Raw genomic sequence first — 17,130 nt, forward strand, 5'->3', positions numbered from 1 at the left:
AATTTGTTTAGATGATAGAATTGTAGGCTATGTTTGCTTTAAATTTCTACTGTCCCTTTAACAGACATTTTGTGTCAGTTAACTTTATTTTAAAAAATTACATTCTTCTCCATCTTTAACTGGGACTCCTATTTCATTTAGGCTACTACTTCAATAACCGAGGACAATTAAATGGAAATATCTAGCTTCACCTACTCATGGTGGACAAGAGCCAAGTTAAGATGAAAAGCTTGCTCTTGTCTCTGGATTCTTCCAGCTAGTGAAAATGACCAATCATAAGCAAATATCTCTGGGACCCAATAGACTTGGTAGACTCCAGCACACTACACAGAGCAACTCAGAGCTCCAACCAACTCAGCCTTACTCTTTTACATATCAGGGATCAAAAACACAACAAAAGAAAACAAAATTTCCCTGGTTTCAGGCTCAATATACATCACATATATACATATACAACCATAACCTGCATCTATATGCATGTGTATGTTGTGTGCTAGAAATATAATATGTATTCTATAAACATGTAGAATTTTCATTTCAAAGGGCTCTTGAATCTGCAAAATACATTTACTGGCTCATCTAATTTTCTTAACAAAATAGTACAGTAGGGAAATAGGTATGATAAGTCCCATTTAACAGATGAGGAAACAGATAAGGAAGACTTAGGTACTTGGAAGAATCATTTAAGAGAGCAAGTGAATGCACACATTGTCTGATGCTAGGCCAGCTCTCCTCCAAAGCAAGGGAGACCTCACCATGGTCAACCACCACATTTACAAACAAGTCTTAGGTAACATTTTACTTGGTTGTTGTACCTCCCTACCTTTCTAATAAATTAAAAATATTTGATGAAATCATCAGAAATTTCTAATAATCTTTCTACTCTTAGTTTCTTATTTTAGTTGATAATAATAGGAAGATATACCATGTCACTGTCCTGCAGACTGCTGTATTTCACAGCCAATTCATCATGTTTCTCAAGATGGTAAATCACAGCCATTCCTATAAGTGATATATTTTACATGCTAGACTTCAGCAATGACATGAAATGGAATGACACAGAACCTACGCTTGAAGAGTACTTTGAAAAGAAAAGCTTAGGCATCTTAGCTGCCAACATATCATCAAATTATATCTAAACACTTCAAAAAAATGAAATCATATTGTTAAATGTCCAAGCGAGTCATATTGTGAAAATAAAATGCCAAATGAAATGAATTCTAAATCTCCATTTTGGAAATTTCTAGAAATAACTCAAAGGAGTTTCATTCATCCCACAATGACCTTTTTATTTGCACCCTGAAAACTAGTATTTCTAAGCGAGGTCATGCTATTCCTAGACATCTGTACGATAGTTAAAATGCCAAAAACAAAACCTTACCTCAAATGTCATGATTCATTTTTTTATAAAGATGCACTTTGATATTAATGAGTATAAGCCAGTACAATCCAATAAAAAAGCCATATTTAATAAAAAGTAAAGCTTGTGTGATGACTAAGAAAAGCTTAACACAAATGATGACAAAAATAATCTACAATCATGGAAATGCAGTCCTTCAGAGTACTGTCTCACCCTCAATGATAGGAAAATATATCATACCTTAATTTTTCTTGTTCTTTCCGCTGCTTTTCCATATGTCTAAGGGTTTCCAATCTAGATTCAGGAGTAAACAAAGAGGGCTTGTTCCAGAATTCTAGGTCATCTTCGCTTCCATTTGATTTCTTTGTGTTGTGTGCCTCTTCTTGTATTTTTGGCGCCTGGATGTGGTCTTTGCTCTCTGAAGAAGGTGAGCTATGGCAAACAAATAGACACAGAACATAAAAGATCAAGAGTTTCATCCTTAGTGCTGCCCTTTAAGCATCTCATACTGTTTCCTTAGGTTGACTTCCTACCTTTGAATGACAAATGCTTCCAAGTATCTATCTCAGCTAAGTTGTTCTGGTTTCAAGCTCAGTATAATATAGATTACCCACCCCCACATATATGCATATATAAACATAACATGTGTGTCTATGTGCACATGCATGTGTGTGTGCTAGAAATACAGTACATATCAGGAGACTTAAGTTGGAAGAAGTCACCGTCACAGCACTGAAGAAGGCCCTCATCCTCGGTCAGTGCAGTATCAGATTGACAGGCCCACAGGCCTGGCTGATATGCGTTACCTGGGGAGCCTTATAAAAGGTAGTTTTCTAGCCTCCCATCAGAAAGTTTGTTCAGTAGATCTGGCTGGAGCCTGGAAATACATAAATTATTTTGCAGGAGGTTCTGATAATGAAACAAACAAAGAAACCATGGAGCTTTAGCAATTCATTTCCAGGCCTGTTCCAGTTCCACCCTCTACACTGCTCCCAGTGCTGGCCCTAGTAGCACACTGGATCATATTACTTTCAGGTTCTTTAATGACTGTTTCCCTCCAAAACTCTCTGGTGGAACGTATGAGACCTTCCACAGATAGCCTGCACTATTTTATTTTTCATACTTAACTACTGATTATGCAGCGTTAATATTGTAATGGTTTTGTTTCATTTTATCCTTGTTTTTGGACTGTCAGAGAATTAAATGATACATTTATACATCATTGAATAGGTATTATACGAAATACTCAACATTCATTCCATATGAGTTTAAAGAATATTTTTTGGCTATATTCTGAATTCCAGGCATCAGAAACATAATCCTGGTCAAGAAAGACCATGACACCACTTTCAGGAGATGATTCTATTCCAGCAGGAGAAAATGACATTATTTAAACAGTAAATATTGGGTATGGTCACTCCCCTTCCCCATATCTCTTTAGAATATTCGTTCTCTTAGAAAATGTATTAAATAAAATAGGTACATGAAGCCTTTAGTACCAAGTCTGTCAAATAGTAAGTACTCAGTAAATGTCAGATTTTGTTGTTGTTACTGACGTGAGGTAACATAAAATGTTTATTTAGTTGATCTTCAAACAAGATGCTTTTCAAATGATGGACAAAAAAATAGTAAAACGACATTTAAATAGTATAAATGACTTGGATTAAAATCGTGCTTAGGTTCTTTATATATTAATTTACCTAGATGTTTTAATAAATGAAATGTGCAAATCACTGAAAATAAATGCTCTGCCATGCAGCTCTAGTTCTTTAAGGTATTGAAAAAACAATGTATGAAAGAAACCTATAATATTCTATAATACTCTAGCTAACTGCCACTGAAATAATTGATTCCATTTTCATTAAGTGACTTCTTCCTGGAGAGTAACTAATTGGTTTACTTTCACCTTTTGCAATTAACAGTTAATGTTTAATTGTTTGATCAATCTTACATGCCTAGATCTGGTTATCTGAGTAACCACTTTGAAGATAACAATATGTAATACAACAACCATTGTTAATTTCCTATCACCTTGTTTTGAAATTCTGTATCATTTTAATTGTTTTTATGTTGTTCTGTTTATGTCTTTATTTTTGTTATTTTGTTTTTGTTCTTTTGCTTTAAAATAAAAAAAATAAAATAAAATAAAAATAACTCTAAGAAAAACTACCAGGAATATAAGCTAAGCAACATAAATTTCCAAAGGGAAAATGAGCACAAATGTAGGTAGCTGGCTGATGAAATAATGTACATTAGTGTTTGAACAACATCAAAATCTCCTTTTCAATTACTTCCTTCAGCCCTACTCTCTGGACCTTCTTCCCACTGAGGAACAGACCCCATGGTCCTCTAACACTTTCAAGAGCATGCTCATCTCAACTGAAACTCACTTCTAGGCATTAAAATGGCAGTAGTTTAACAAGGCTTCAGATGTACAACCAAGCCCTTTCCTCTTTCTCAAAGCTTTTCTCTCCCTTCATCCAGCTCAAGACTGAGTTGTGGCCAGGAAAAGCACACCAGCTTTTCCTATCCTCTCTGCTCATTTATTCCTTGGCCCTCTGACTTATCTCAGTGGGCCTGTTGGGGTGCCCTGCCTTCAGAGATTGAGGCACAGAGCGGTGGATGGGAGGAGGTGGGCACTGCTGACATGACCACTGCTGTTAGAAACTTGCTGTTGCTGCCCTCTCTGGGGCCATCACTCAGATCCCTGCTTCTCTTCCTGTGGGCAGCCCTGCAGTTCTCAGAGGTACTGACAGCATCCTCTAAGGACATCACTCTCTGTCAAGATGGTCACTCTACTTCCCTGATGGTCCTCTGCGACAACTCTTCAGATTCTTCCACTGTAATCCAGCCCACACTTGCTCACTGCTATTACCCTCTTGAGTAATATTACTTTTAGGACAGCTCAACCCAGGCTTCTTCTGCTATATGTACTTGGCCTTGAGAAATGTTACACTGTGAGCTGTTTCCGTTAATGCTGTGTCTTTCCTGATCCTCTCTTCTGCACTGCTCCAGCTCACTCCCCATCCTGTCCATTCTCCTGGATGGAAACAGGCTCTACCTACTTGCAAGGTGGAATGTTAATCTCTCCCTCTTGTAGTCTCTGAATCTCTGTGCTGTTTCTTTTCACAGCCTTGGGTGGTCTCTTACCCTTCCTCAATTAAGTCAATGCCTCACTAGCTCAATGACTCCCCCAGATGGTCTGGGCCTCTGTTCACATAGGCTGGATGGGGTGACAGTGGTGAGCGCTGAAGGACCAGCCAGTCCTGTGGGACAGCAAGTGGACATCTGCAAGGAATCTAGCTACAAGCCTCTACTGACATACGAAGAGCAGGAGATTTTCCACTTGAGTAAACTTTCAAAAGCCAAAAATAGCACATGACCCCCAATAAGTTTCCATGCCCACTGTCATCCTGCTGCAAAACATCAGGAAAAATACAATAAGAGAAAGATATTGTAGCATAAACTCACTTATAAACATAGGTTCAAGTATTATAAATAAGATACAAAAAGAACACAGCAATGCATTAATAAATATATCATGGACAAAGTGGGTTTCCTCTAGAAATTCAAGGATAATTTAATATTAGGAAATCTATTAGTGTGATCCAACACATTAACATCAAAGCATTTAATAAAAATCCAATAAGTGTGATGATTAAAACTTTTTATCAAAAGAGAATAGAAGAGCCAGGCATGGTGATGCACGCCTGTAATCCCAGTACTCAGGAGACTGAGGCAGGAGGATAGTCACAAGTTCAAGACCAGCCTGGGCTACAAAGTGAACTCAAAGCCAGCCTGAACTGCATACTGAGACCCGGTAAAAAGACAAAAAGAAGAGAGAGAGAGACTAGAAGGAAACTTACTTAACTTTACCAAACTCCATAGTAAACCTTACACTTGATGAGTAATTGAAAACATTGCTTATATCAGGAACATGCTAGAGATGCCCATTCTTACGGCTGCTGCTCTGTTCCATACTGGATAACTTTGTGGATAATGTGAAGACAATGCAGTGGTGGCAGAAGGATTGACAAAATATCTTGAAGCTGTTATTTATAAGCAATGTACTTTTTACACAGAAAGCATGGAATAATATATAGGCTAACTATGGTATCTTTTAAGAAAGTCAGTAAGATTGCTTAATCTTTATCAGTATCTGGGAATCATTCCTCTCCTTAAACATCAGAAAGAACTAATTATATGTTCATCTTTAAAATCCAATTCTATGAGAGTCTTAGGAACAAGTTTAATGAAAGATGGTCTAAGTGTTATAGGGAAAATTGAAAACCTTATTGAAGAACGCAGAAGAAGATCTAAATAAACAAAGAGCTATTCCAAAGTCCAGGAAGAAAAGACTGTCATGAATATGTCAACTTTCTCCCAATTAACATATAAATTAAACACAATTTAAACCGAAGTTCTACTAGAGATTTTTAGAAAATTTGATTAGTGGATTCTAAAATTCATGGAAGAGAGTAAAGAACAAAGAATAACCAAGATAATTTTGAAAAATTAGAAGATATTCTACCACATACCTAGATTTATTATAAATCTAGAGAAGTTAAAACCAAATGGAGGGAGTCCTAAGGAGCAGTTGAGAGTACCCAGAAATGCTCACATAAATACATGGTCAGAAGGCATGTGGTAAGGGCGGCATTTCAGATCAGCAGGGAAAGAAAAGAAACTTAATAAAAGGTATAGACAATTAGCAACCCATTTGCAAACCAATAGTACTGTACCCTATAGCATCAACGAAGGTCGATTCTAGATAGATAGATATGATACTGGGATAATGATGAATCTCATAAACAAAACCAAAAAGTTTAACTATTTTTGCTTTTTCCAAAATAGAAGCACTTATAATTAAAGATAAGTTACAGACTGGGAGAAGATATTTACAAGCCAAGTAACCAGCAAAGAATTTGTATGCAGAACACATAAAAACTACCAATGAATAAGAGAAAACCCTACTTACTAAAAATAAGCAGTGAACCTGAATGGAGCAAATGTGAGTAGTCAATAAACACATAAGAATATATTTAAGATATTCAAACTCATATTTACCTACATATGTGCAAATTAAATAAAAATAGGTGCCATTTTACAACAAAGTTTGACATTAACATCTTTTAAAAATCATATTTTGGAACTTTTTTCTGTATTATTGATATATGAATATAAACTTAGAAAACACTTTGGCAATACATATGAAGTTAAAAAGGTATCATAATTGATGACATAGCAGTATTGCTGTTAAAGTACCCTAGACAGCAACATTTGGGGCTGGGGATTTAGCTCAGCGGCATAGCGCGTGACTGGCAAACGCGAGGTCGTGAGTTCGATTCCCAGTACTGGAAAAACAAATAAACAAAAAAAGTTCTAGACAGCAACATTCATATGTGCACAAGGAGAAATGTGTAACAGTGCCTGAGAATGTGAAACAGAATAAACAACATAAACAGCCATCCTAAGACGCATGGCTGCTCTTGGGCTAGTTAGCTGCCACCAGCTGGTGGGACCACACAAGCTGTTACATTTGGGACAAGTTCTGCCTAGCCAGGGTCAGTGAATCCCTGCCTGGTAAATGTTTTGCATATCATCTCTGGAATAATTATAATTTATTCACTCAATGGAATGTTATTTCATAGTTAAAATGAATTAATGTTATATGTAATCATATGCAGAAATCCCCCATTTTGGTGAATGAATGGTGAATGAAAAATAACGCTGTCAGCAGGTGTCACTCATGCTAAACGTGTGCACATACATAAACACACTACTCTTGTGTAAGTATTAAAAATGTGGATGAGATGAACACATGCCAAGTAAATGCAGGCTTCAGGATGCCAGAAACTGCTAAGGATGAAGAAAGGAATAACTTACAGGGGAACTAACTACTCATGGGCTTCTATCCCTTAATTATATTTTATGTCTTATTTTTCAAAGAGCCAAAGTAAAACTTAAAATGGTCATCATGTATCTGGGTGGTAGGAGAATAGCTGCCTACTTAATTATCATTTAAACATTTATGTGCATCTGAATTATTTTATAATTATTGTTTTCCTGATTTTAAGTGATGGCATAATATAAATATTTAAAGGTTTCATTGTATGGAATCATATCAACCAAGTATAGCTGCAATTTACTTAAAGCATGAAAAATTGAGATTCAGAAAAAGGATGAATTAGAGGACTATTAATCATATTAAAGATCTATTCATTATATAATTCACAAAATAGAATGTTTTATGATGCAATCACAATTATTCAATTTATAATCATGTGAAGTGCATTTAACTTTTCTAAAATGCCTACTTTATAAATCAAAACACACCTGTTAATTCATCTTTCCTGTATATGTTTTGTAGAAATTTCTCTGGAGGTAATTTGAGATGCAAATTAAAGTTGGCAGTTTGAAGAGGCATTTTTTTGTAAAGAGAGAATTGTAACAAACAACAGAATGGTCATATTCTTCCCCCCAAAAGTTACATCATATTTTATTTTTCAAATGAATCTTCCAGAATATAAGTGATACTGGGAATATCTTGGGAAGAAAATACACCTTGCTGTTTCCATAAAAAAAACAAATCAGCCAGAAAACCAGCACTGCTGACTTACTTACAGTGCCACGTGGATGTCTGCGGAGGGACGCCCATCGAAGCCGGGGTTGCTCTTCCTCTGCTTGTCTGCATTTTCACCCTCTTCTGCAAGCTTCCTCAGAGCCTCCTCTTTCTCTCTGGCTCTTTTGAGGTGGTAAGCTTTTTCCTGCTCTCTGATTTGCTCTTCAACTACTGGATAGTTTTGCAGTGCCTGAATCCTTTCTGAACGATCTATTTCTTTACCATCCAGCCACTTAAATAAATAACAAACAGTACATTATTCAAAAGTATCAGTGCAAATGAGTCAATCCTTAGTTTACTTTGACAGCAATATTTTAAACTTAGAAATAACAATAATGTACCATACTGATGGAGAATTAAGACAAAGAAATAGAAAATATGAGAATCATTGATCTAAATCAATGTTCATCTAAATCAATGTTTCATATAATTAACATTTGAGCACATTACAAAGCACTTTTACTAGTACTAATAAATAAGCTTTCTGTTAAGCTGATAATTAATGAAAAACTTTCAAAATATGTTATTTTAATTTTATAATTGCTCACTATACTAAGAAATTCAATGGTTAAATCAAATCTAGCTCTAAAGTACGATCACAACACATCCTAATATTCTCTGCTGAAAAGGGCCTTGGATCTTACAAACAAGTGAGCTCTAATACAAACAAGCCCATGTTCCATCCTTGAGAACAAGATGCACACAGGGTACTATAACTGTTACAGTCAACACTTACATCTACTATTTTTATAATACTGCAAATTTTCTAAATTAAAATATTAAAATAAAAACACCAGCTAAATCTGAAATAGCAAAGCTCCCACTTTCAAGATAACTGCCATTTAACTGGCCTCCTTCTACAAAAAGAGACAATATATTTGGAAGCATGTGCTAAGATGATGATGGTTTCTCAATAATGTCCATTTTCTAATCTCCATGAATGTTATCTCACACGGCAAAGAGAACTTTAGAGATGTAAGTTAAGGATCATGGATAATCAGGGAGACAATTATAAGGATCACAACCTTCCTTATAAGAAAACAAAGAAAGCCTAAATATTGGGGTCAGAGTTAGGGCAAGATGAAATGATACTCTTCCTTTTCTGTACTGGAAATTGAACTCAGGACCTTGCGCTTGTCAGGCAGGCACTTGTGCCACTGAGCTACATCCCCACCCCAAGATGAAATGATAATTCACTACTGGCTTTCAAAATTGAGAAATAGGCCAAAAGTCCACAAATATAGGCAGATGAAAGGATTCTCCCCTAGAACTTCCAAACAAAATATCTTGATGTTAGCCCAATGAAACCATTTCAGACTTCTGATCCCTAGAACTAAAAAATAAATGTGTATTGTTTTAAGCCACTAACTTTATGTTGGCTTATTACAACAGCAATAGAAAAAAAGTATTAAAATATAAATAAAAAACTATTCAGATAAATTAAATTATGGATCAAAAGCATAATGTGGGTATTTGAAAAAATAATTTCAAATATGTTTTGATAATACGAACTCATGTGGCTGCTATAGATGGGCTGGAGATTTGGTTCAGATCTTCCTGGCATCCAAAGCAAAACGGAAAAGCATAATCAGTTGCACAATTTTCAGCCTTTAGTGAACTAAATATAGTAGTTTCTGGCTCTGTTCTAATACAGCATTTTTCTCTACAACATACTTGTAGAATTTTATAACAGAGATCTTGAGAAGTAATGTCCTATATTCTTCCTATAGGAGTAACAGATGGTATAAGGTTGTTTCTTTTAGTATCTTCAGTGAAAGATAGGGCCATACTGAGAAAATCCACTTTGTAAGGTAATAACTAATTGCGTTGTACATATCTAAATTAACATAATTTTAGAATTGTTAGAATTTAATCAAGTTGGAAAATTCTGAATATATAAAATGTATTAATTATATAAAGATAAATCTCATAACATATATGTAAACAATATATTTATATAAATAATACTAGATAAAAATAATACATGTACATAATTAAGATATATAACATACATAAATAAATACTAATTTGGAAAATTCTAGATAAATCCATTCTCTTTCAACTGGGATTTTGTGGAACACTAGAATTATGGTTTAGATACGGGGTGTCCCCCAAAAGCTTCATGCGTTTGGAAGGTAACTGGATGACTACGATGCTATACTTATCAGTGGTTAATTCACTGATGAATCCATAGTTTAATGAGCTGTCAGGTGGTGGGATCTGGTCCTAACAGGCGCAAGGCATTGTGGCCATGACCTTAAAGGATATATTTCTTCCCTGGATCCTCCTTTCTCTCTCTGCTTCCTGGTGATCATGACCTGAGGATCTTTCCTATACACTCATGCCATTTCTGTGTTTGAGCCTGCCAACATGGACTGAAACTTCTAGAACTGTAACTCAGAATAAGCCTCTCCTCCTTCAAGTTGTGAGTACCAAGTATTTTGTCCCAGTCATGAGACAGTGACTAAGACAGATTTTAGTACCATGAATGGAATCATTCCTGTGACTATCACTGACTATGTGGCTGAAAAATCTTTGAAACTCTGTCTCAGGAGGATTTTGGAAAGATCTGGAGATACCAGCTAGAGAAGCCCCAGGATGTTGTAAAGAGAGATTGACAGGAAATTATGGATGAAGTTCAGAAGACCAGAATGGTGACAGACATGAAGACATCAAGGAACCAAGAGCTACTGAGATGCTTGCTGAAAGCCAAGGAATTAAGAATGGGTAATAGATGAAGACAGTTATAAATACTAACTGCAAGTGCATGACCAGTTACAGAAACAAAGCTTGTAATTGTCATTAGTATTTCTTCCCTACATTATTAATATGCATGTGCATATATATACATGTACTAAACAGGTTTCTTTGTTTTCTTTCTTTGTAGCATAACGCTGATTAACTTAATATTGGTTCTTAAGTATTGTCAACTCTATATTATAATGTTAAATTATGAAAGAGTGGTACTTTGGTTCATGAACTTAATTTGTTCTATGGTTTTGGAAAAGATGGCCATATTTGTGTTTGTGTGGGAAATATGGCCACAATTGTGTTTGTCACTTGATGCAGTTTGCAAGCAAAAACAAAATTTTGCCAAATGCTTCTGTTTGTGAACCAAACTGTTTGCAAACAAAAGTGTTTGTGAACTGATGCACCACTGTATTAGGAGTAGTGTAAGTGCTACCTAAAGAAAAACTTTGCCATTTATTTTAGGTAGGGAAGTAGTTAGTTTCCATTGTATGCATGAGAGTTGTATTAAGTTAGGTGTAGTTATAAACTTGCTTTTGTGTTTGGAGATTAAGTAGTTTTAGGGAGGTATATGTGCTTGTCCAGTTGACATTAATTGTGATATCTTAACAAGTAAGAATTGCCTAGCACATTAGAAAATTCTAGGCGTGTCTGTGCATGATTGTCATGTTGGCCAGCAAACGGAGGGAAAATGAACCACCCTGAATATGGGTGACACCAACCAATGGGCTTGTAGCTTGCATGGAATAAAAAAGGAAAAAGGAAGAAGGAACTGTTTCCCTTTTTTTGGAGGAGCTCTGGTCTTCTCCATTGCCTTTGCACACTGGTCTCCAGTTCCTCCAGCCTTCCAGTACAGACTCCTCTGCAAGGAAGAGTTCCTCTCTTCCAAGGAAGACTCTTTCGCCTTCCGAGGCAGACTCCCACCACTGATAATGCAGAGATCTTGCAGGCCTTCGACCTTCAACTGCTATGGTATTCTTTAGCTTTCCAGAGCACAGTGGAGTATTGTGGATTCCGTGGTCTCTTATCCCACAGACAGAAGACTTCTGCCTCTGATTCTGTAAGCCTACCTAATAAACTCCTTATGTAATCATATACATATTTTATATGGTATATGTTCCTCCAGGAATCCTAACTAATACAACTGGGAAGCAAATTGATATTCTCTTACCTGTATGTGGAGTGCATGCATGTGTTCATTTATCAAAATGTCTTTATACTTGGTTTAAATATTGACTTGATTAGTCCTCCTAGAGTGGTACCACAGTTCATGAATTTAATTCATTCCACAATTTAGAGGAAGATACCTGTGTTTGTGTTCATGTTCATGTGAAGAAGATGGCTGCAGTTATGTTGTCACCCAATACGGAGTTCACAAATGGAAGGAAAATCTTTCCAAATGCTTCTGCTTGCAAACTGAACTGTTCATGAAGAGAAGCATTTGAGAACAAAGGTATTCGTGTATTTGTAATAGATAATTACAAATTACAAATGATCCCTTTATTATCTTATAGACAAGAGACCTCATAGTAAGAACTGATAACAAATTTGGGCCTGGGCCCACCACCTATTTTAGGGACCTCAATTTATTTGATGACTATTAAGTAGTCTTCCAAACAGGCCTAAATTTCTTTTAGACTAAAATCATTTTTCAGTTTAGAAGGACTAATTAGCAGAGATGAAATCTCAAGGTGAGTATTTTGGCATTTCTTGATGGTTCCTTACTCAGGTTTCCTGAAAAAACAGAGGTAGAGTGTCCATTCTTATTGGTAATTCTGCATGTACTGCAATAAAGAGAAAAAGAACTAAGATTTCTTCAAGGCCTCACAAAACTCCACTAAGAACAGTATCCAATTATAACTGAATAGAATGAGGTATATGATTCATAAGTAATGGGAGCATGAATCAGACCCTGTCTGTCTCCTAACACATCTATATACTATAGCAAAAAGCCTACTTACCATCTGCAGAGGCGAGGCACTGGGAAAAGAACATGTGAAGAGGCCTGAATCCCCTCATGCCTCTTTCCCATGGGTGTCTAAAATCAATCACTACTCTGTTGTTTGAGGTTAACAATGTCTCACCCCAAAAAGTAATTGAAGTTGTAACCCCCAGGACCTCAAAATGTGACTTTATCTGGAAGTAGAAACATTGCAGGTGTAATTGATCAAGATAAAATTTATACTGGGAGGAAGGTGGGCCTCTAATCTAATTTGACTGACGTCTCTACAGAAAGAAAGTCTTGTAAAAGGACAGAGACACAAGAAGAACACCATGTGAAAATGAAAGCAGAGATCAAAGTAATGGATCTACAAGTCCAAGAATGACAAAGATGGTCAGCAAATCCCAGAAACCAGGATAGAGGCCAGAAGCAGACTCTCCCTCACAGCCCTCAGAGGGAGACAGCTCTGCTGACACCTTGATCTTGAATATCTGGGCTCCAGAACTAGGAGATAGCAAGTTGTTTACACTATTCCGTTTGTGGTACTTTGTTATAACAGTCCTAGAAAAATGATATGTCTAGTAACATAACTGCTTTCAAGTAGATCACACATTTTCAATGAAATTGGTAATTAAAATTCTAAAGTTTATCAATCTTTTTGGGGGTAGTATTTGAGATGGAACCCAGGGCCTTCACACTGAGATACACCCACAGCCTTTTTTATTTTTATTTTTTTATTTTTGAGATAAGATTTCACTAAGTTGCTAAATTGCCCAGCTCAGGCTCAAGTTTAAGATTCTCCTGCTCAGCCTGCATGGCCAGAATTACAGGGATGCACCACCATGCCCAGTTTTATCAACCCATTTTAAATGTTAATGACATACTTGTGAACAGTTTTTCAAAAGGAGGTTGTTGTCTATTATAACTACTGACTTGGTGCAGTGGTTCTGAAAGGAAAAACGTAATCCAATCGTTGTATACTGATGCAAAGAAAACCAGTGAGTGTGGATGTAGAGTGAATGCTGGAGGCTTAAAGCCAAACACACGCAGGTTCAAATCCTACCTGTTCTACTTGTCAGGTGTATCAGTGCAGATAAAGAGCATCAATTCTCTGAGCCCTGACTTTCTCATCTCTGAATACCCTCTACTGTCTCCTGCATAGGTCTGAGAAGAGCAAGGGTGCTATGCACAAAGCAGCTGGCACTAACCAGCCTGTTTCCATCACCCAGATGATGCTTACACACCTTCAGCCTGAGCACTGTATCACTGACATGGATTCAGCTGTGCTGACCTCACGGCCTTCCGGCTCCTTCAGCATTCCAAGACCATTCCTCTCAGTATAATATTAGAGGATCCATTCCTGTGATACCCTGGTCCTCAGCCACTCATTTTCTAGTAATCTACTGTACAATGATTGTCAGTCTGGAGTATGTTTGAGAGAATTGATCACTAGTTCACAGTTGAATTAGTCATTCTCTTCTTCTATGACACTTTACATTAGAAAAAAATGTGTTCCATTAGTCTAGCAATCGCTATCTGTGAACTACAGAAGACACAGAAATTTAAGAAACAAATGTCCTCTGGGAACTGAGAAGATACCCATTGCAGAGCCGTTGCCAGCACACATTGTCTTTGCAGAAGCATGGAGCTGCATGTAGGGGAGAACCTTTGGCATTACATGAACATGAACACAACTGCTTTGAATACAACTGCTTTGATATTCGCAGTTGTATACTTCCCCTAGAAATCTTTTTACACCGACATTCTAAAAATATTAGATTCAGGGGATACATATGGTGATATTTATGATATATAATTTTTAGTTTTTCAACCAGTTTTAACCACAACTTCCTCACCAAGGTGAGTCTTAGAAATAAAACACAAATACAAACAAACCAAGGCTAAGGGTGTCACACAGAGGTAAAACACATGTGTAGCTTGTGAGAGCTCCTCTACCTATCCCAGCACTTAAAAAAAAAAAAGCTCAAAGGTTAGAATGAGTCACAGTTTCTTACAATGCAGTGCACACATCATGAATTATTGTTCTTGCTCATTTTTCTTTTTCTGTGTTTAGTTTTTGCACCTTAGAGGAAGCACACCTTTAGCTGCTGAAGTGTGGCCACTACGAACTGCCGATAGCCACTGAAGTCAGCGCATGGGTTACCCATGAGAAAGAGCTCCTTCAGATGGATGTTGTATGTCAGGGTTTTAATGCTGCTCAGCTCTCCAATAAAATTCACGGTCAAGTCAAGTTTTGTCAGCACTTCACAGCCTGTTGAGAAAAGGCAAGAGGAAGACGGGGTGATAAAATGTTTTCAATAGCAGACAACAGTTGTAAAAGATTAAATCTGCTTAATTGTCAAAATTTTAATGTGATCATTAAACCAAGAAGTGGTTTTTCAGAATTATTAACTCAAAAGCTTAGACTCATTTCTTTTTTGTTGTTTTTTTGTTTGTGTTTTGCTTTTCTTCTGGTACCAGGAATGGAACTCATGAACTTCCGCTTGCCAGGCAGGCACTTTGCCACTGAGCTAAAACTCCAGCCCTCAGACTCATTTCACTTCTTTCTACGTCTTCCCTTATTTTCATCCCGTTGGTCCTTCCAGACACTGGAAATCACTGCTCTGGCTCACATCTGCTAGGCCTAGGCTGGTGACCATTCAGATTTGGCCACAATTTTGCATAAAGAAAACCAAGTCCAAACTGCTTCCAGACAGGGTGCAACACTGGAACAATATTTCCACTAGGGATGTGTTACGGTTGATACATTGTGTCAACTTGGGGAGTCTAGAAGTTTGGCTAAGTGACTCAGCAGTTCTACATCCTGGGGTGCAAAGGACATGCCCTTCCTGCTCTAGGATGTCGTTCATTGTGTCAACTTGAAAAGTTTAGAAGGTTAACTATGTAAGTACCAGCCTCTGGGTGGGAGTAGCCTTCTTATAACGTAAGGGAGGGAAAGAGGCTTGCACACACTGCCATTTCCCCCTTTGCTCTTGTTGCTTTGCTATCTTCTGCCTTGGAGCCAGCCAAGTATGGACTGAAACCCCCACAAACTATAAGCTAAGTAAACCTTTCCTTCCTTAATTTTGGGCATTGGGTATTTTGTCTCAGCAATGACAGAAAAGTAGCCAAGACAGAATTTGGTACCAGAGAACTGGGGTTGCTGCTTTTACTGTATCTGACCATGTGGTTCAAGAGCCTTTGGAAATGGCTTGTGGGAAGAGTTTGGAAAGGTTTCGAGATGTTACCTGAAAGAGTAGAGCTCAAACGCCTTTGGCTGTTCCGTTTGGGAGATTCTGGTCAGAGCTCGGAAGATAAGAAAGCTGACAGAAATCCTGCCGGTAAAGACAGGGTTCGGGAGGTTTCTGTTGGGAAGAAGGACTTCATTGGTTGTTGGGACTCCAGACAATATGTGTTATGGCTTGGCAGAAAGTTTGTCTGCATTTTGCTTGTGTCCAGAGACTTTGCCTAAGACTGAGATTAAGGACAGCAGCGGACTGATTAACCTTGCAAAAGAAATTTCAAGGCAGTCGAATGTTGGGGAAGTGGCGTGGCTATTGTGGGGGCTTTTAACCAGATTTATATTGAGAATCAAGAGCAAAGAGCCCAGTAGGATGATTTAAAATGTTGTGAGTTTGGCCAGAAAGGAAGCTCCTATAAAGCTGTGGACTGCAAAGATAAGGCTGAGGAGATCTCTATTGCTGAGAAGGAACAAGAGAATGGAAAAGATGGCCTGAGGGCACCGCAAGCAGCAATTCTCTACCCTTTGCAACCTCAAAACTGCAAAGGCAAAAGACTGCCTTGAGAAGGAAGCCACAGAGCACTGTGTTCCATATGGCGGTGGCAGCTGCACCAGGTTCCAGAACAGCGGCAGCATAGAAAATTTGTTCCTCAGAATTGGATTCAGAGTGCCAAGGGATCCAGCCACTCAACCCCTGTGGCCAAGAGAGAGGAAAGCTTGGCTAAGGCTCCAGGAGGCAGCAGACCTTGGCATCATCTACATGGCCCTGGCTTTAGGTACTTGGAGAATGTAAGAGTTCTGAGCTTAAAGAGGCTTCGACCCAGATTTCAGAAGGCCTGGAAGGCCAGGCAGTGTGCCCCTGAGAGGGCAGTGTGTGAAACTGTGAGTGTGAAGCAAAAGGTGCCCTGGAGACCTCAGAAGTTTAGAATAGCCAGGTCAGTGGATCATCTGAGGAAAGCTGCAAGGACAGAGCAAAGCAGGGCTAAGAGAGAAGCCATGGAAGCTGTAACCACCAGAAGTGCCATAGGGATGGACTCATGCAAGCCTTTTGGAGCTCACAATGTACCACAGTTTGCTTCAGATGCTGGACATGGAACTACAGGACATAATGTTAGCCCTGCTGGATTTTGGATTTGCTTTGGTCCCAATGCTCTGTATCCCCCTGTTTGTACCTTTTGGAATGGTACTGCTTATTTTGTGTCATTGAATGTTGGAAA

At 37.7% G+C, this 17,130-nt stretch overlaps 1 protein-coding gene across 4 annotated transcripts in view; it reads right to left on the bottom strand.

Moving 5' to 3' along the window:
- Positions 1-17,130, bottom strand: part of Lrrc6 (leucine rich repeat containing 6) — a 107,360-nt gene that overhangs the window by 57,617 nt on the left and 32,613 nt on the right. For all 4 annotated transcript variants that reach the window (XM_005398015.2, XM_005398014.2, XM_013521348.1 and 1 more), the window contains exons 4-6: positions 14,772-14,944; positions 7,985-8,214; positions 1,601-1,792 (exon numbers count right to left, since the gene is read on the bottom strand). In XM_005398015.2, coding sequence (XP_005398072.1) covers positions 1,601-1,792; positions 7,985-8,214; positions 14,772-14,944 — 595 coding nt within the window. The remainder of the gene's footprint in view (positions 1-1,600; positions 1,793-7,984; positions 8,215-14,771; positions 14,945-17,130) is intronic.

This window comes from Chinchilla lanigera, unplaced genomic scaffold (assembly GCF_000276665.1).
Source record: "Chinchilla lanigera isolate Chin_1 unplaced genomic scaffold, ChiLan1.0 scaffold00060, whole genome shotgun sequence".
Taxonomy (NCBI): domain Eukaryota; kingdom Metazoa; phylum Chordata; class Mammalia; order Rodentia; family Chinchillidae; genus Chinchilla; species Chinchilla lanigera.